Source organism: Silene latifolia, chromosome Y (assembly GCF_048544455.1).
Source record: "Silene latifolia isolate original U9 population chromosome Y, ASM4854445v1, whole genome shotgun sequence".
Lineage (NCBI taxonomy): Eukaryota > Viridiplantae > Streptophyta > Magnoliopsida > Caryophyllales > Caryophyllaceae > Silene > Silene latifolia.
The window spans coordinates 281429994-281450010 of record NC_133538.1 but is presented as its reverse complement, the minus strand read 5'-3'; the positions used below and the strand labels follow the sequence as shown (position 1 = coordinate 281450010).

At 36.7% G+C, this 20017-nt stretch overlaps 1 protein-coding gene across 1 annotated transcript; it reads left to right on the top strand.

Annotated features, from left to right (window-relative positions):
* The first annotated feature begins 298 nt into the window (after positions 1-298).
* LOC141633745 (cyclin-dependent kinase F-4-like) lies at positions 299-8842 on the top strand. Its single transcript, XM_074446164.1, has 14 exons — positions 299-548; positions 3120-3639; positions 3728-3806; positions 3887-3955; positions 4049-4138; positions 4220-4358; positions 5163-5265; positions 5364-5416; positions 5497-5563; positions 5676-5784; positions 7365-7430; positions 7529-7597; positions 7770-8055; positions 8471-8842. Exons 2-14 carry the CDS (start codon positions 3632-3634, stop codon positions 8614-8616), a joined length of 1284 nt encoding a protein of 427 aa, XP_074302265.1. The 5' UTR covers positions 299-548; positions 3120-3631; the 3' UTR covers positions 8617-8842.
* The last annotated feature ends 11175 nt before the right edge of the window (positions 8843-20017 follow it).

Genomic DNA, 20017 nt, shown 5'->3' with positions numbered 1-20017 from the left:
CTTAATTTCACCTTATTAACCTTGACCTATTTTCACCCTCCCAAGTAGAAGGTCGCGACCTAGGTCATTAACCCAATCATTTTCCACTTCACAACATTCCCAATCATACCCCACTATCATATTATATACTTTTTTTATTATTTTTTTATTGTTTCACCAATCAAATTTAGACACATAGGAGGTCACATAAGTGGTCAATTTGTGACCAAAGTGACCAAGTTTGGTCACAAATTGACCTTTGGTCACAAATTAACAATTTTGGTCACCAATTAAGTACCTTAATTACCCCATTAATCATGACTAAGCAAGGTCATGACCAAGCAATTGACCTTGCTTGGGATGGTCTTATACAAATATTTCTACGGTCCAAAATATCTGCTAAAGCCACCGAATAACCACCTGTTCTTATTATTGTTAGACTAGAGAGAGAAGAAGAAGATAGTAGAAGAGAAGAAGGAAAGATATAGAGAGAGAAAGAGGTAGTGCTCTGGAGTCCGCCTTATCCCTTCCTCTCCTTGGGAGGTGGTTTTTTACCTTTTACCTTTCTGGTATCTTTCTCTCTCCTTTTCTTTTTAGATTTCATCACTTTTGTTTACAATTCGGATTGAATTTTTGGTGTTATATGATTGATTATAGAATTTTGTTATAATTTGATTTGTTTCGGTTCGTTACCATCGATGTGTGATGTTGATCTGTAGATAGGGTTAGGTATTTGAAATTCACGGAGATTTTGTTAATTTTGATTTGCAGAGTCTCTATTGATATTTGCATTATGTTGTAAGAATTGATTGAATTTTGGTATAATTATTACGTATATTTTGAATTGGTTTGATTCAATACGTTATGATGCGTTTTATTGATCTTTAGTTAAGGTTAGCTGTTTGAAATTCACCGAGATTTTATAAATTGTGCTTTGCGGTATTTGCATTACGTTGTTTGAATTGATTGATTATGTATTTTGGCCCAGTCTTAATTCGGACTATTTTTCAGCTAAAATATCTTGTCTTTGATATAATGAAGAAGTTGATATCTGTTCAATCATGATTATGATTATGATTTGTCTCTCAATGAATTCGCTTTCCTATTTTCAGTCAGCATCTATTGTTACAATTTTGCACTCTGCGCATTCATTGAATTACTTGAAGGTGCTGTTTGGAGTTTCAGTTAATAACAGTATCTACAATTTAGCGATTCTGGCCCCCTGGAAGGTTGAGTTGTTTGTTTGGTTGTGACTTCTGGATGATTTTTTATTGGCAGGTCTTCTTCTAAAATTGAAGGTGTGTTTGAATTGAGGGATTTGGAGGGAAAGGGAGGGGAGGGAATTGGAAGGATGAGAAATCTATTGTTTGGTTAGCAAAATGAAGGTATAGGGATTTGGAGGGGAGGGTCCTACAAGGCAAATTATTTCCCACCAACATAGGCAATATTTGGAAGGAAAATCACCTCCTCCTTTCTCCCTCCCCTTCCTTTCTCTTCCCTCCTTTCCCCTCCCCTCTCTTTCCCTCCTTTTTCCTATCCAAACAAGGCCTAAGGGTGTGTTTGGATGGAGGGATTTAGAGGGAATGGAAAGGGAGGGGGAGTAGGGAATTTGAAATCCCTTGTTTGGTTAGCAAATAAGGGGAGAGGGAAATGGAGGGAGAGGGATTTGGAGGAATTCATTTTCCTTCCTCCAAGGGAAATCAAAATCTCTCCAATATAGGAAAGATTTGGGGGGGATTGTATCCAATCAACTCCTCCCTCCTTTTCCCTTCCATCCTTCTCCCTCCCCTCCCGTTCCCTCCTATTTTGATATCCAAACAAGGCCTAATTGTCTTCTTAATCTTCGTATACGAGAAAACTGATTTACTCGATTTGTTGATGGTTGTCTCTTTGGACTAGTAACTAGTTCTCCAACTTTTCCATAGAACATGTGTGTTTTACTTTTATGTTAAACACTTAAACTAGACTTGTTTTCTTTGCCCCGCATTGTTAGAACATTGTATGGTATCATTTTATACAAATTTCCATTTTGGTTGACTGGTTGGCCAATTCTTCTCATGAAGTTTGAATGTTGAGTTGGTCAATGTTAAACGATAGTGTGAAGTTTGACTTGTATTGTATAAATGGAATAGAGGGGATACTCTTAAGATCCTTGCATCTGAAGTACTGAAGTTGTATTGGGGTTTCTGATTTCTGTGATATCTCGAGATTGCCATGAGTTCCGGCTTATGTTTTCTGGAAAAACTGCTAGTATCATTGGCTACCAGGCAATTGATAAAAAGAGGCTAGCATTGATTTTTATTTTTGCAGCGACTGTCTGGCTGTCTGGCTATTGATCCAGATAAGTTATTTGGTAACAGCCATGTGTTTTTTGTGTTATTTTAGCCTGTTGGAAGACTGCTGTATAACCAAAGATTAGGATTATCTGTTTTTTACTTGAGAGACAGCAGGAGTAGTGATGTGATTTCTAAGATAAAGTTGAACAGGAAATGTAATTTGGAATAGTACGTACACTAGAGGAATATTCTGATTTTGTCTTCTTGATTGTTGTCTTTGCTTGATCTGTGCTCAAGGCTCCTAACCTTTTTCTAATAATCAAAATATTAGCATCTTTTTCCAAATCATGAAGTTGGTTTATAAGGTTGCAGTTGTGATACTCTTTCTGATGGTTTGATGACTGACCTAGCAATTTTTTTCTTGGATTGCCGTTATATATTTAGACATTGCGTACAATGATCTTTATGCAAGGGGAGACAATATCTATATAATCGGGAAGATTTTGATGTTGCATAAACAAAATTCAGAAGTTTATCAACCTTGCATAATCTTTGCTTTTGTGGTTTCTTAACAGTCTTATGTCACGGGCGTCACTTTTTCAGAAACATTAATGTTATGTATAATTATGTTTTAAATAATACATTTTTCTTTCCATGGGGATACGTAGTTGCACAGACACTATATATTCCATTTCCTAGAACCATTCTTGACAAACTGTTTTCCGTATAAAGGGATTGGACATGACTTTAAAGTGGTACACTCAATTGTACATGTGAAGGCAATGTACTTTTTTGATGCATTTTATTAAGAACTTCTCGCTAAGATTATTCAGATGACTAAGCGTTCCCTCTTGTACTTTGCAGATTCCAGTATTCTTAAATTGCACATCTTGCACTATTAAGCTATGGAGCAAGTTCGATATCAATCAAATTATTTCCATTTCTGCACTGTTTTATTTCGGGAAGTTCTTTATTGGAGGTTCTTCAATCTTGGGAATTTTCCACTTGTTTCTTTTGTCAACAGCACCTAGTGCCCAAATTTTTCTTAATGATCAAGAAGATAGGAGGCTTAATTCAATTTTCCACTAAGAGATGTCCTTGCTTCTTAGAGCTCCTCTGGATAAGCCTATCCTATTAACCATTGGGTACTGTTCTGTAAGTAGGTTCTCAAACTTAGCCGGGTACAGGTTGTTGCATGTGTTTTCTGTGATAGAAATCTGACAGGCATCTTCAGCCGGGCCAGCCAGGATATACCATTTTTTTTTCAATTAGTTTATTTACGGACATTTTTCATCTCCATCGCATATGTGTCTCGAGTTAGCAATCTATCAATCTGTTTGAATAAGGAGCAGGTGCCTGTGTATTCAGACTCACTAATGGAGAGGTGAGTCTATTCAACAATTGTGCTTGGCATGTGAATGTTGTTGTTTGTCGTGACTTTTGATGATTAATGAAAGCCCTGGATGAAACAGGTATAAGCTTATTAAAGAAGTTGGTGATGGAACTTTTGGGTGTGTTTGGAGGGCTATAAATAAACAAACTGGCGAAGTGGTGAGTTTCATCCTGTTTTGGTTATATAAGATATTTTTTTGGTTTGTTGACTAATCTGCTGCCAATATTTTTCTTCATAGGTCGCCATAAAAAAGATGAAGAAGAAATACTATTCCTGGGAAGAATGCATAAATTTAAGAGAAGTAAAGGTCTGGGAGTAATTTCATCAATATTTTAATAGTTCTTTTATTAATTTTTCTTATCATTTTGAAAGGGCTGAGGTTTTACTGCTTTTGTTCCAGTCATTGAAGAAGATGAACCATCCTAAAATCGTGAAGTTGAAGGAAGTTATTAGAGAACATGACATCTTATATTTTGTGTTTGAATATATGGTAATAAACTTTCACCTTTTGTTTGTTTGGTTATGCTGGTAGTTTAGTTTGCTTATAGGAGTCCTTGCAATGTGTCTCCAGGAGTGCAATTTGTACCAGCTTATGAAAAGTAAGGGAAGGCCCTTTTCTGAAGCTGAAGTCAGAAATTGGTGCTTTGAAGTTTTTCAAGGCCTTGCCTACATGCATCAGCGCGGGTATTTCCATCGTGATCTTAAACCAGGTATCTTCTGAAACAATTTGGAACCATAATTACATGGCTGGATCATCTCTGCTGCTTTATTGCTTAATGTTCACTGTTTCATTTGGCAAGTGTTATGGAGTTTATTTTTTTGTCTCTAGAAATTTTTGGGTTGGGTGTCTCTTCAATACCACAGCCTGTGTAATGTACAAATGAAACCAGGAAATGTATAAAAATGATATGTGTAATACTGTGATACATTATTATGTTTGTTGGAAATATGTAGAGGCTATTTTGCTATGACCATGATGCAACTGCTCCGACCAAAGGGCTATTTAATAATAGAGATTTTCTCATGTGTACCCCTCAACTATTTCATTTTCACTTATACCCTTCTTTTTTGGAAAAAAAAAACTTTGACTATTCTTGGCTACAAGTTTTGAAAACGTTAATTTTTTCCCATACCAAAGATCTCGTAAAGACTATAAATTTGAAAAAAATAAAAAAATCACCGTTTTCGGAACTCTTAACCGTGAGTTCTCATCGGTCAAAGTTTATCCCGTAAAAACTTTGACCGGCCATACCTCTTGACTACGAGTTCAAAAAACTATAATTTTTGTTTTTCAAACCGAAGAGGAATAGTTGAGGGTACACATGAGAAAATCCCTTAATATTAATATAAGGGCAAACAGTTTTGTGGATCATTTTGCATTCCATCACATTTTAAAGCTAAATACTTTACGTTTTCTTGGTTTCATCACCTAGTTTACTCCATGCTCTTTTTTATCCAATTTTTCACTATTATCCTTCTAAATTAATTTGTTTGCTTACTGGTTTAATGAATAGAGAATCTTCTGGTCTCAAAAGATGTCATCAAGATAGCAGATTTTGGTCTTGCTCGAGAAATAACTTCAGCTCCACCTTATACCGAATATGTTTCAACTCGCTGGTATAGATTCTTCTCTTAGTAGCTGAAATGTGTATCCTCATTCTTGTAGGTTGATGTATTATGAATAGGTTAATAACTAAGTTATGGTTCCTTGTCAGGTATCGGGCTCCTGAGGTTCTGCTTCAGTCACCCACATATACTTCCGCTGTTGGTAAGTGGAGTGAGACTGTCGTTGTGTGGTTGAACTATTATTGCACGTACTGACATCTGACATCTGACTTTCAATTACAGATATGTGGGCTATGGGTGCCATAATGGCAGAAATGTTTGCCCTCCGTCCTCTTTTCCCTGGTCTAAAGTATAAACTTAATCTTTGACATTCCAATCTCTTTAAATTTAATAAATTGGTAGTATGTGGATGTATATCTAGTATTGATGTACTTGTGATTTTTCTATGAATGCATTTGTAGTGAAGCAGATGAGATATACAAGATCTGCAGTGTTATTGGAACTCCAACAGAGAGCACTTGGCCCCATGGGTGTCAGCTTGCGAGAGCAATGAACTTCCAGCTCCCACAGGTCAGTTAATTTAGTTAGGTTGAATGTATGTGGGGCGGCGTAGGCCTTAGTTTCTGTGCCAAAACGATTTCTAGATGTTGTTTAGTTTATTTAGAAATTTGTCTTTTCATCTTTCAGCGAAAAAGGTTTCTTGACTTTGTAGTACTAGTTCTTTGGATTTTTGAATATTTAATCTCCTCTCTTGTCTGCACATCAATTCCCTCACGGGAATCGTTTAGAATTATTTTGGGAAATTCTACAGGGTAACCCTGAGTTTTTTCGATTTCTACATGGTACCCCTTCTTTCTCCAAAAAACATCAATAGTGCCCCTAAGTTCTTGTCCTTAATTCTATACCATGAACAACTTGTATTTTCCGTTAAGTTTTCCGTTAAAACTAATGGCTATAAATTTTATCTTGTTCAATCTACAATCTTCATCTTCTTTACCAATTACCATTGATCTTCGATCTTCTTCATCCATATCTTCTTATCTTTGCTCATATTTCCATATTATTCATCCAAATATTTATTTTTCTCATATGCTTCAACAATTTTTCAATTTCTTCCCTCCCATATTATCTCCCACCTTCTCTATCTTTTAATTAGTCTTGTACAAAAAGGGGAAATCAGAATCTAATTTAATTTCATCCATGATTTTGTTTATTAAACCTACCTTGCACGACTATCCACCTTATTAATTTCCCATTTGACCAACCTCTAACCTACCCTAAAATTCCCTAATACCTTAAATTTCATATTATTTTTCACGAATTGGTTAAATTACAACAATGAAATTGCCAAAAAAGAGATGATTTTGGCCCGTTCACCGATCACTTTCACTTCTTATTTAGTCTCTTGTTTGATTTTGTTTATAAATAAGAGATTTTATGAAATTCTGATTTCACTATTTTAGAGTCTAGGAAAGATGAAGGATTATGTAAGAAGTGAGAGACGAAATTGGATCAGGGATGAAAAATCTGAGAATGGGAGAGAAAAAAAAAATATACAGTTTAAAAAATAAAAATTGAATTTGGAAGATGAATATTGTTGGCTGAACCAGGTAGACTGATAGAAAATTTAGAACTAACGGAAAACATAACGGGAAATACAATTTAGGTTACGGTGTAGAATAAGTAAAAGAATTAAGGGTTACCACTGATGTTTTCGGAAAAAGAGAGGGTACCACATAGAAATCGAAAAAACTCAGGGTTACCATGTAGAATTTCCCAATTGTTTTTGTGCTAGATTCTGTTTCTTTGTACGTTGCAATATTGTTTGGCTGGGCTGCTGGGGTACTGTGCTACCATGTTGTTATTCTTCAACCTTGCTACTTGGAGGACATTTGTCTCTTTCCTGTTCTCTTCTCTCTCTTCTTCGACCTTAATATGTTTTTTTCCTTAAAAATCTTTCCATGAACCGACTGTTGCTCAGGCAGCCTTATTATGATGTCAACTTTTACTTTACGGGCCAAATTAGGCAAGCAGAACTGGGCTACGAGTTAAGACGGATCTATTCTTGTCACTCGTGTGCTAGCAAATGCATCTGCCACTGAAATTTTGCATTTATTTTATGATTCTTATCCTGGCTGTTTGTATTTCAGCTTCCTGGGGCACATCTTTCAACTTTTATGCCCTCAGCAAGTGAAGATGCAATTAACCTTATAACGGTAAGCTGATTTTATTTCTGCTCCCTACTCCAGTCATTGGCTGGCGGCCTGGCGCGTATAGCAACATCTGTCACTGAAATTCTATTGCATTTTCTCAGACTCTGTGTTCATGGGACCCATTCAGAAGGCCGACATCTTCTGAGGTTTTTCAACATCCCTTCTTCCAGGTAATTTATTATTCAGTTAGTGACTGTTCTTGGCTTTATCTATATGCATTTCAGAAGAATAAAACACAAATTGCTGAAATTTTTTATTACGAATAATGTTGAATTGTGGTCTATGTTACCAAGAGTCCCTTAATCAAAAACACAGACTGATTGATGATTACAAATTATGCAGAAATGTTTCTATGTACCTCCATCCCTTCGGACAAGGGCAACTATCAATAGAACACCGCCGCCTACAGAAACCAAGGGATTTATCGAGCAGAAATCCATAAGGAGGTATTCTGGCCCTGTAAGTCTTCCCAACCCAAAGGACACCTATCGAAAACCCCATGTGGCCTTTGGTGCTGGTGTGCAACGAAAACTGGATATGGATGACAAGGATATGAACAAGAATGACAAATCTATAAAGAGCTCCGCTGAGCAACCCAAGTATCGACCACCAGCTATGAATAGCCCATGTAAGTGCAGTCATATTTTACAGTGAATCTTTTATGAGAGGGTCTCATCGATGGTGTTCAACCTTGGTTAAGGGATAATCTTGAATTGGTCATTGTGGCCTAAGCTCGATCATAAATGTACCATTAATGCAGCCAATAATGCCTACCCTTACAGCCAATAATGATTAAGACTTGCCCGATCATAAATGTTTTATTTACAATTATTATTCAAGTTATGCACAGCTTGTTTGAGAATTCTCTCCTCACTAAAAAACCATTGGGGGTTTTTATACTTATCAATGAATTGGAGTGAGTAATTTTTGTGTTCACATATAACTATATAAGTTTAGCGCCTATTCTCAATCACATGTTTGAAGCCTCAATTGTTGCTTGTGTTCTCATCTTATAGTGTTATACGCTGCCTGTAATTATTCAGGGAGGATGACACGTGGCGTGACTGAAACAGCGGAGAGGTTGTCAAACATGAGTGTGGGTAGTGGCAGGCAAGCGCCTATGAAGGCTGGAGGATGGCATGGACATTCCAATATGTTTATGGCAGTCTCCGGTGATCCAGCCTTCTAGAAATTTCGTCAGGAAAGTCGCGGGATAATCTCTTCTAGTTGCCAATGATATATACAAACATACAATAAATTGGAGTGTGTTTTTGTTTGCCTCAGGCGGTTTCAGTTGTCTATGGAATATTAAACTATTACTTTATGTCTGCATTTTGATTTTGGTGTTGGGATGGAATCGCCTTTATTATGTTTATTCTTGAATAAAAATCGACATGATCTTTAAAGTGCTCTACATTTCTATGACCTATTATTTGCTTCGACTCTTTTGTTTCTGCTCTTTTTATTCTTCGTTATTATGTGATTTGTTGGTTTCTTTACATAATTCTTTCAGAGGGGCATGTTTGGCCTCGCTGTAGGAAAACTGTTTTTGCTTTTAAAAATGAGTGTTTTTTTAATAAGATACTTTTTGATAAAATTGTTGGTGTTTGGCCTAATATTTTACAAAAAATGACTTCTCAACAACATTTTTTACGTAAGCGGATGAAAAATGAAATTTATTGTTGGAAAGTATATTAAGACGGGCCTTGATTTGTAGAGAATGAAAAAATATGAATTAATAAATATTAATATTTTTTTGACACGTTTACAACATACAAATTGTCATTTATGGATTAAAAATTTATAAAATAAAAGTAAAAGCTAGAAACGCCAAATTGGTGTTTCTACTTTTGGCTCTCAAAATTGTCTTTTGGGCTTAAGAGTGTGTTTGGATGGTGAAAGTGGAGGGAAATGGAGGGGAGGGGAAGGAGGGAAAAGACAGTGAGGCAAGGGAAGGGGAGGGCATATGAGATGTGGGTGTTTGGATACCATTTCCTTCCAAAATCTTGCCTATTATGGAGATATTTTGATTTGCCTGGGGGAGGGAAAATGAATTTCTCCAAATCTCTCTCCCTCCATTTCCCTCCACCTTCATTTGCTATCCGAATAAGGGATTTGCAATCCCCTACTCTCCCTCCCTTTCTTTTCTCTCGAATTCCTTCAATCCAAACATCCTAAAAAAATTGTTTTAAATTCTTCAAAATTAATTGTTCGGTCTAGCTTCTGCTTATTAACTGGAAAAACACTTTTAAAAGCCCGGCCAAACAACACTTTGATAACCCCAACGTTTCAACTTACATTATAATCAATACATATATATATAAAGCAGAAACTTTTCGAGCGATATTAGAGAGTCCAACTTTTTTAGAAATCCTAACAAGAGTAGATTTCGAAAAAAAATTAAAATAAATAAAGTTATCCTAATAAAAGTATATTTCTTAGTATTTAAAACAAATTTTAATAAAATTATCCTAATATGAGTAGATCAAATATATTTTAATAAAATTATCCTAATATAAATATAAAATTATCAAACAGATAATAGAAATTCATAATAATAGTTCAAGTTATCGTATTTATTTTCCCCCACTTACAGTCTCATACATTTTTATTTTGTATTCTCGCATCAAAATTCAAGAAGCTGACGGATAAAAGATGAATTTATTTTATTAAAGTGTTATGTTAAGATGATGTAGTGTATTCTCGCATCATTGGAGTGTGTGTATAGAAATCATAAACATAAATGATGCCTCCATATACACTCAAGTTATCAATACATAAAACATTTTACTAATCTATATATGTTACTATTTTTGTTTAACTAATTTACTTTCTATAAGAATGTGGAGATCATTAGATGGAGGAATGAAACCGAGAAAAACTGAAGTAGAATTTGAGGGTTTAAACAACTCAAAGCTTTTGTGTAACAATGGAATAACTCATAGTGTTATTCATATGATGAATCAATGATCGGTTCTAGACTCACGCATTAGTAGGTGCTAAATACTCAAAATACACTATGTAACTAATTATATGGTATATTAATGTCATACACATTATTCATATACTATATCTCATATTTCATTATAAAAATTAACTGAAACTTAAAAAACAAGCTTAAAAGATAACTGAAAATTCGGAGACGATCAGTTAACCGATTAAATAAAAACTGCTTTTTAAACTAACCGGAAAGATAGTTTTTTTTATAATATGGCATAAAAGGACATAGTAAGTACTCCATATTTAATATTATAAATTGAAGTATTAAAAAAAATACATGTAGCTTATTTCTCACATGCTTCGCTTATTTTGGTAAATAATTTATCCACCAAATACTTACAACAAAGAAGATAAATGAAATTTTGGTCAGATAAATTTAAGCTTATTTTTTTTCGAAACAGAATCTAAATATGAGATTTTTAATTTCATGATCTCTCGACCTTCATAATATCAAATTAATTTCTTTTTCTATTTTTTTTTTTTTGCCCATGTTTACTTACTTTTGAACCTGTTGTTAAAAGTTAATCTCATGTTCCATTTTTAATTTTATAAACTTGATTAATAAAATGAATAGCTATTGGTTCAGAATTAATATTAGCAATGAGACATTGTAACACAAAGTACGTATATATCATAATCATGAGAAATAGAATAAATAAATAATTGGTTCAAAATAAGTGTTCCATATAAGAAAATTATTAACTCTACAATAAGAAAAAACAAATTTGATCAAAAGGAAAATCTATCACAATTGTCCATCCAATTATATATCTTTTGTCTTGGATGCAGCAAATATAAATAAAGTTTCAGACTCAAACTAAATTTTAAGTCATGTCAACCATGGATGTTAGCTAGGCATGGGTAAATAAAATATCAGAAATATTTGAAAACTATAGAGTAAGCGATAATATAACATTTATATGGAACAAACTAATTCAAGATCTACACAAGTTGATCTATGGTTTTGAAATTTTTTACTTGTGACAACTAAAGGCATATAATTTTTCTAATTAATATGGGTATGAGAAAGCCTACCTTCATCCTGTCTCCTCGCCTGTATGACATCCTTGTTTTTAGGAGTCGCTTTTTTTTCTATTATTCGAGACTTGGTAGAGTATTTTAGTCCCGTTAGACTTTGGGAGCAATTCATTATCTTTTAGGAATTTCACACTAAATGTACGTCATCCTCTTCGCAATGATCCTATGTATTGTTTTTGCAGAGTCGTCAATACATTAGTTTGACCATGATATTTGACATATTATTGGTCAAAGTTATAAACGACGTTTGACTCTTGAGAAGCAATGGGAAAGATGTTCATTAAGAAGGGAAGAGAGTATACATGATGAATTTTTTAACATAACTCATAATGGTATATTCTACAAAGTGTGGTATGTCGGTTCTGTTGTTGAGGAACATCAACTCTGTAAGAGGTCTTTCTAAAGAGACATTGTCTTATTATTAATCGTCTTGGGAAATTCGAAATAGAAAGGAAGGTAATTATGGGTTCCAAAGTTGGCAAAAGGTACTAAACCGAGCATATAGGAATGACTTCCCCGAACACAAATATTCCTTTCGTTCTTAAGCGGAGACAATATACATTGAGGCTATGCTACGCTAGACAATAAATAAGAGTCGGGGACATTCACTTAATCATGTTGGAATTTATGTGCTGAAACCAGTTTTTAGTAATGACCACCTTTACGTAGAAGCGTCAAGAATAACGTCATCCAAGGGATTAAGGTTCTCATCGTGATAGAGACCAAATGTATCAAGGCCAAACGAAGGACATTATTTACAAAGAAGTTTTCACAAATTTATCAAATTGTGTGTCGTATTATATATTTTGTATGACGCTTATAAGGACAGGTAGTTTTAATTGTAAATAGCTATTTCTGTTAAAAACCGATGAAACGTGAGATTATAAGAATAATAACTCTACAACCCCAATTATATCTGTGAATGTTATACAACTGATATAGTCAATACAACATTTTTGTTGCGCTTTTGTGAGGGGAACTGATGATTAATCACTTCTCATCTAAATCAACTCCCGAAATTTTGTTTGCTCTCATTTTCAGTATGGTTTGACTTTTTGTTAAAAATTTAATAGTTTTCTATTACCAGACCATGGTAAAGTAAACCAACGTTTCAGCGTTGCCATAAAATACTAACTTGGTAACTCAACGATTTTAAATGATGTCATAAAACTAATAAATGATGTTACCCCGTGCATTCTATGCAATAGAATCACAGGTATTTTTGATTGTTGTTTAGAGACCAATAATTCTGTTAGAATTCAGTTTGGATTTGATGCTGCGAGAAGTTTATAAGGAGCAAATACTCTTAATTGTAGATATATAATCAAGGTAAAATTATGTTTAAGAGATCTAACATTTTCTTTGAACACACTATATATAATTATGATAATTGTTGTTTTACGTAATATCATTCAGTTTTACGTAGTTGTTGTAGGTTAAAATAATTTACAAGACTCATAAAAGTCTGTCTCCGTTATTAAGGATTATTTTGGTGAGCTGCACCATGTTTACAAAGAGAGCGTTTTTTATTAACTTAAAAACCAATTGTGCCCGCGACAATGAAAAAGCAAAGTACATATTATAACTAAATCACTTGATGTTATAAGTACTATTGAATGTCAATTTTTTTACGGTAAAAGCACTTATAATTCATCAATCAACTATACCATCCATGAATTTTTTTTTCATCAATGATTCAACATAGTTGGACTTTTTGGTTAACTTAAAAATATATTTTTACAGATAATTCTAATAGAAGCCCCGTGCATCGCACGGGCTTTCCAACTAGTAACCCAACTAATTAACAAAAATAACCCATTGTTCACCGGATGTCCGGAGTTTGAATAGAATTTCCGCGGCGATACCTCAAACCACATCTTTGAAATTTTGGTTATGGCGCTAATCAAATTTATGGTTGGGTCAGGCTGTTTTAGGCTTGCAATAATTCGGGTCAAATAGAATTCGGGTGTATCATTTTATATTCAGATTATCCGCAAAGGAGAGAAATCACATCCCCTTTTGCCTCCTTTTTCCTCAAATGAAGAACCTCATTATTGTACCAACCTCCCCATTATTTGAGACTCCACTGTTTTGTTTTTCCAAAAGCCCGGCCAAACAACACTGATAACCCCAACGTTTCAACTTACATTATAATAACCCAACTAATTAACAAAAATAACCCATTGTTCACCGGATGTCCGGAGTTTGAATAGAATATCCGCGGCGATACCTCAAACCACATCTTTGAAATTTTGGTTATGGCGCTAATCAAATTTATGGTTGGGTCAGGCTGTTTTAGGCTTGCAATAATTCGGGTCAAATAGAATTCGGGTGTGTCATTTCATATTCAGATTATCCGCAAAGGAGAGAAATCAGCTCCTCTTTTGCCTCCTTTTTCCTCAAATGAAGAACCTCATTGTTGTACCAACCTCCCCATTATTTGAAACTCCACTGTTTTTAGGGAAGGTTTCCAAAACAAATAAGGCAATCTGTGTTACTTTTGGAGAGGTTTTCAAATTCTTGTGTGTGAATTTGGGAACCCTATTGTTACATAGATGTAGTTATGAAATGAGGAGAGTAAATGAAAAAATTAGTGGAAAATGAGGTGGACGAATAAGAAAAGAAGAGAAAATATGGGGAGACTCATCTTTGCGGATGCTAAATGGACAATAGACAGTGTACAACACTAAAATTTAGGTTCAATATTAAGAAGTCGAGTCAAACTCAGATTTTTAATTCAGGTGTTGGATTGAGTTATTCAAGTTAATATTTTACACGTATGAGTAGTTGTATTAGCTAACGTTCAATTTGCCACCCTTCTTGAGTTGAGTCACGATCCTCTTCATTTCCTAAAAACAAATGGAGAGTCCATTTCCATTGAACGGTCCAGATTGCATCTTGGAAACATCAAACGGTTATACATTTATGCATAGGAATAAAGGGATAATAGTGTTTAAAGGAAAAAATATTATTAAATGGGTTTGTGAGAGGAAATGGAGGAAAAGAAATGGAGATAATCTTAATTGCCTTGAGTTGTATATAACCTGCATTTGAGTTTATCAGCAATGCTTGTGAGAATTAATTTTACTGGCAATGGAATCTACTAAGATTTTTATCTATAACATTATTGGATTTCTTTATTTAAGTTATTATCGAGTGTAAAAGAAAAATATATAATTTAATATAGAGTTTTTTGGTCAAACATAACCTTAATTTTTTTTTTTCCAAACACCACCTTTAAAAACAAAAGTTTGTCAAACATAACCTTTAATAATTTTTTTGGGGTTATTTCATGGGAATACTTCATCCTATGCTCCATCTTCTCATATTAATTCATCTTAACGTTTAACTGAGAAAAATCTCATCTTTGACGTCATTTAACTTATACTAAACTCAGGTCATAATTAACCTGTTAGGCCCTGTTCTTTTGGACTCAAAGCCACTTAATTTAAATTCACTTCAGATCTCATAAGTTCAGTTCAAATCCTATAAGTTCAGTCAGTCTAGATCCTATAATTTTCAGATCCTATAAGTTCAGTTCAGATCCTATAAGTTCAGTGTAGTTCAGATCCTATAAGTTTAGTTCAGATCTTATACGTCACTTAATTTAAATTCACTTCAGATCCTATAAGTTCAGTGTAACATCCCCACATACCAAGGTGCCTTACCAATGACCACCCCAGTATATAAGGGTGCTTCCATCTCGATTGTCCAAGATAAATAGATCAAATAAACAATAACAGAACATTTATTAAATAACTTTATACTTTACATCATAAACCAGCGTGAGAAAGATTACAACATATACAACTAGAAGAACTACTGGACGTGAGTGACAGCGACATCTATCTCGGTAGCGTGATGACTCGACTCCCTTCCATATCCCGCAAACATCAAGACTAGCTGTACATGCTAAACGAACTGCTCACCATCCCCGAATGGATCACCACAGTTTTGAAAACACAACACGAGGCCAGTTCACTGAGTAATAAAGATAAGAAAAATACAATAATAGCAATGACAACAATTCCACAATCATTCTCAATACTGACTACACACTTAAGTGTGTAGTCCTGCCAGATTACTGCCGCGACAGATAATGCACACCGCCAGTGAGGGACCGCAGCCTTGCCCACCTAAGCCCGCTCATCGCAACGAGCAACAACCCATGTTCCTTAATGTGCACATCCCCTCTTGTGGCGGGTTCCACAAGGGGCGAATCAAGGGCGTGAAGCCACTCCCGCAAGTGACTCCACTCAGCCGAGGACGCACCTCACCATCATAATCAATCCACCACAACTCCAACCATTGACAATACAAATCAACAACAATATTTATCACGCCAATTAAATCACAATAATCACATCTTAACATAATTATGCAATCAACTGAGTAGGGAAACCCTACCTTTGCGCTATGCCATGAAAGTGCATCCAACAAACAAGCCACGCAAGACTCCGAAATGAATCCTACAATTAGCAACCACATCCTATTACTAGACTATTCAAGACCTACTGAAAGATGACGACGAAACACAAACTCACCTTGAGACGCAGAGCGATGCCGGTAACGGCGACAACCCGACTCGGTGACTTCAAGCATGAACCATCTCTCTTCTTGGGTTAGTGTCAAGGCTATGTGAGAGTGTAGGGTGATGGAGGATAAATGGGAGAGAGAGATTAAGGTTATAAAGAGAAAGGAACCGTCAAAAATGAAATGAGGTTTTACGATCTCGCGTTTATAATAACGCGTCAACAGACGTGATTCTCGGTCGAGTATAGACATACTTGGCCGAGTAAGCCCTACTCGGTCGAGTATTCACCCTACTCGGCCGAGTGACCTTAACTAGGTCGAGCAACCAGTAATGTTGGTCTCCTAACCTCTCCTATATCCCTTGCTACGGGTCTCCTTTGGTCAAAAGGTCTGTCAACGGGTCCTTAAACAGGGCGGGTATTACAGTCTTCCCCCCTAAAAAGGAACTTCATCCCCGAAGTTCGCCCAACACTTCCCAATGAGAAGATAAGGCATTCACGGAATCACCAAATACTCACACGGCAACAACCACCAAGTAAGTCTATGACGCGTACAAGATTAAGCTATTATCATTTCTTGACATAAGCTTTGTCAACCATGAAATCACTATACTATTACTGTATGGAACCATCAAGATGCTTAGGAACAAGGCTGATATCATAAACCAATTAAGCTATGAGGTGACGACTTAAAATATTTAAAAGTAACACATTACATAAGTTTTGTGACAACCTAGAGATTCGAAAGTAAATCAAAGGTGAAACATAGAAGAAATTCTATCAACTTTGTAGGACCTTTACCGCGATGTTATATACCCCTCTTAAAAGGAACTTCGTCCCCGAAGTTCACCCCAACCGTAACACAAAACTCGTATATGCTTAAGGAAATAATAAACACGGAACATATATCACGTCACTTAAAAATTAAGACACACCTGGAACGGAAGTAAAACAATGGTCACATATATGCCATTTAGGAATAAACAACATGTAGCATCCGCGAGGGAGGTGTAACTATACGCAATTTTACTAGCACGATACCAACGTTATTCCATCCTCAAAATCAACTATTATATCATTACCTGCGCAAACCCAAGTCAACCAATATTCTACCATCATATAAGCCGTATTCGTAACATTCATGGCTCATGCCGTTACTGGACACCCAAGGATACACATATAATAAAAAAAATACTAAAGTTTATTGTACTTCAAATTTAAACAACAATGCAACGTCCAGATACTCGGTAGAGTATCGAAGAGTACTCGGTCGAGTACTCGATACTCGGCCGAGTAACAGCTTGCTCGGCCGAATTTTCGAGTCCAGAACCCGAATTAGGCAATTCATGCCTATAACATCAATACCTTATCCTACAAAACACACTAGATATCTATCATCACTCAAGGTTCCCGCTCTAGATGACTCAATAGCAATACGGAAAACAAGTAGTGGCCTTATGGCCAATTACAAGCACCCAAAAGTAAAAGAAGTACGATAAAAGTTCAACAAATATCCGACAACAAGTCTAGAAAAAACAAGTCCATAAAACAATACGGAGCTCAAATGACCGCATCCTCCTCCATCTCCTCTCCACCTCCGGTACCGGATGTCCCTGCTCCATTATGAGCTCCAGATGAGTAGCCTCCACCGCCGGTCCACCTCCCTGCCTCGCCTAGCTGACTTTCGTAGTTGGCTCCCCATGGTCCTGCGATGCAACCAAACTCGGTCTCCGCCGGTGGTCTCCAAAACCTGGGGTCCACCCCATAACTATGGAACACCCTGATGTCAACCCCAGGTCCCCTCCACCAAACCGGCTGTGCCAAGCCCTTCTCTATACCCTGGTTGTAAGCCATCTCATGCATGTTTCGTAGCACCAAGGTGGTAGAGATCTGCTCGGTCAGCTCACTAACCTGCATCCTAGGGTCGTGGACAGTGGGGTAGGGCGAGTAGTGCGATGGGTAAAAGCTAGGTGCAGAAAAGGAAGGCCCAGTCTCGGTCTCAGCCCCTCTAGCCACTCCCTCTATAGTGCTCGCGGGGTGGGGGAACGATCGTTTGCTTCTCCGAAACGGAGATCGGCTCAGGTAAGTCTAGCAGAATGGTGGGGTCGATCAAGTAAGACTGAGGGTCAGGTCTACGCTCACCATTCCCCGGGTCATACTCCGCCAGGTGGTCCACCACCGGTAGGTGCTCGGGATCGGGGAGCACCATCCGCATAGACCCACTCACCCTCCAAGCCAAAGACCCATCATCTAACCTCCTAAGCCACTTAATGTGGCACCAATACTTCTCATCCATAGTAGAGGCAGTCTCAAAAACCCAGTCCCCGAAGCAGGTGGGGCCTCAAGATCAGTCAATCTCTGGGCCAAGCGGGTCACTATAACCCCACAAGTAAGGTAGCGGCTCGAAGACTGTACCATAAGAGCCAAGTTGGACCATACAACCCCGGGAGCGCTATAGTAAAAAGGCTTCCCCCGACGGGGGTTAAGATAGAACATCAGCAACATCACCTCATGAGTGTTTATCATGCTCACGTCATCCCTCCCATACAGTAGACAAGTCATCATCCTTAGGAACATACGGAGTGACACATGTTTAACATCATTAATCAACATGGCACTCGCGCTCGGAATAGGTCTCCTGGCCAGATAGGGTAGATAGTGAGGTGTCCCACTGTTTTTCGCAACATCCCTCAAGTATCCCTCCTTCTCAGTCTCTAGCCCAAGGTGGTTAGCAAACTCATCGAGTGTCAGGTTATGGTCATAGTTCATAAGGCGAAAGGAAACGATTTTCTCATCTACATCATAGACAAGAGAGCTTTAAAACTTTAAGGTAAGGTACAGGTAGGACTTCTTTCGAAGATGGTAGAGTCCCTCCATTCCCAATATCTCAAAAATGTGAGAGATATCCCCTTCCACCCCAAGGTTTCCAAAATATTGGTGTCCACACAACCAGTCGGCCTCATGGTCCGACCCATTAAGGCCACAAAAGCAGCCCCTGCTTAAAATCAGAGAAGATTACCGATGGATAATCGTCCAATGAAGGAACAAGAGGTTCTTGGCTAGATTGGCCAGTTTCCATGTTGGCATTAGTGCGAGTTCATTCCTTAGACGGGGCTTTTTATTTCGGCATGCTACAAAAAGAGAAGTTCAACAAGGATTTTCCGGAAATTTTGCCATAATGACTATTTTTCAACTTATACACTTTTAAGACGGAGTTTTAAGACGGATTTTTCTCTCAAAAGACGTGACATACTAACTAATTAAGGCATTGTTATCATCAATTAACTCATAAAGAACATCCTAGAGGCAATCTAGGTGACCAAAAATCAAAACTTTGAGACAAACCCTAAAAACTTTTCGACATTAAATCGATAATTTTTGAGCATAAAGACTGTATTTTGCATAAATAAGTCGATGTTTAAGAACAATTACAACGAAAATATCACCATAGAAGTATAAATCCTAGAATTATAAGAGTAAAATTTCAGATTTTGGGGCAAGTTTTCATTGATTGAATTAAAAGCAAGAAAGGAAGATTAATTAGTTACATTACCTTAGTTGAAGATTGATTAGATTGGACAAAGCAAAAGTGAAATCCAAAGCAAATTCAACCAAAAATCACCCAAGTGTGTTTTGAGAGAAGATTTTGAAGAGTTTTTTGTATAAAAATGAAGATAGAAGGCGGAAATAGGAGTTTTAAGGGGGTTTTCCGGAAATAACCGAGCTGGACTGCGATTTTGGGGTACTCGGCCGAGTGCTGGGATTACTCGGCCGAGTAGTCTCTACTCGGTCGAGTATTTGGTATACTCGGTCGAGTACTCAGAGATCAGTAGCAAGCTTAATCTGTCATTCTGAGTGCTCAGCTGAGTGCCTCTTTACTCGGCCGAATATGGCCTACTCGGTCGAGTATCAACTTTACTCGACCGAGTTCAGCAGAACAGTGACGGAATTTGAAGACACAAAGAGTATTTCCCTGCAAAACAATAAACATCGTTCGGAGTTCCACTTAATCGGGGCTCG

Excerpts from the sequence above, each read along its gene's own strand:
- LOC141633745 (XM_074446164.1), top strand. Across the intron at positions 5,785-7,364 it reads TGAACTTCCAGCTCCCACAG|CTTCCTGGGGCACATCTTTC; the intron begins GTCAGTTAATTT and ends TTTGTATTTCAG. Across the intron at positions 7,431-7,528 it reads ATGCAATTAACCTTATAACG|ACTCTGTGTTCATGGGACCC; the intron begins GTAAGCTGATTT and ends GCATTTTCTCAG.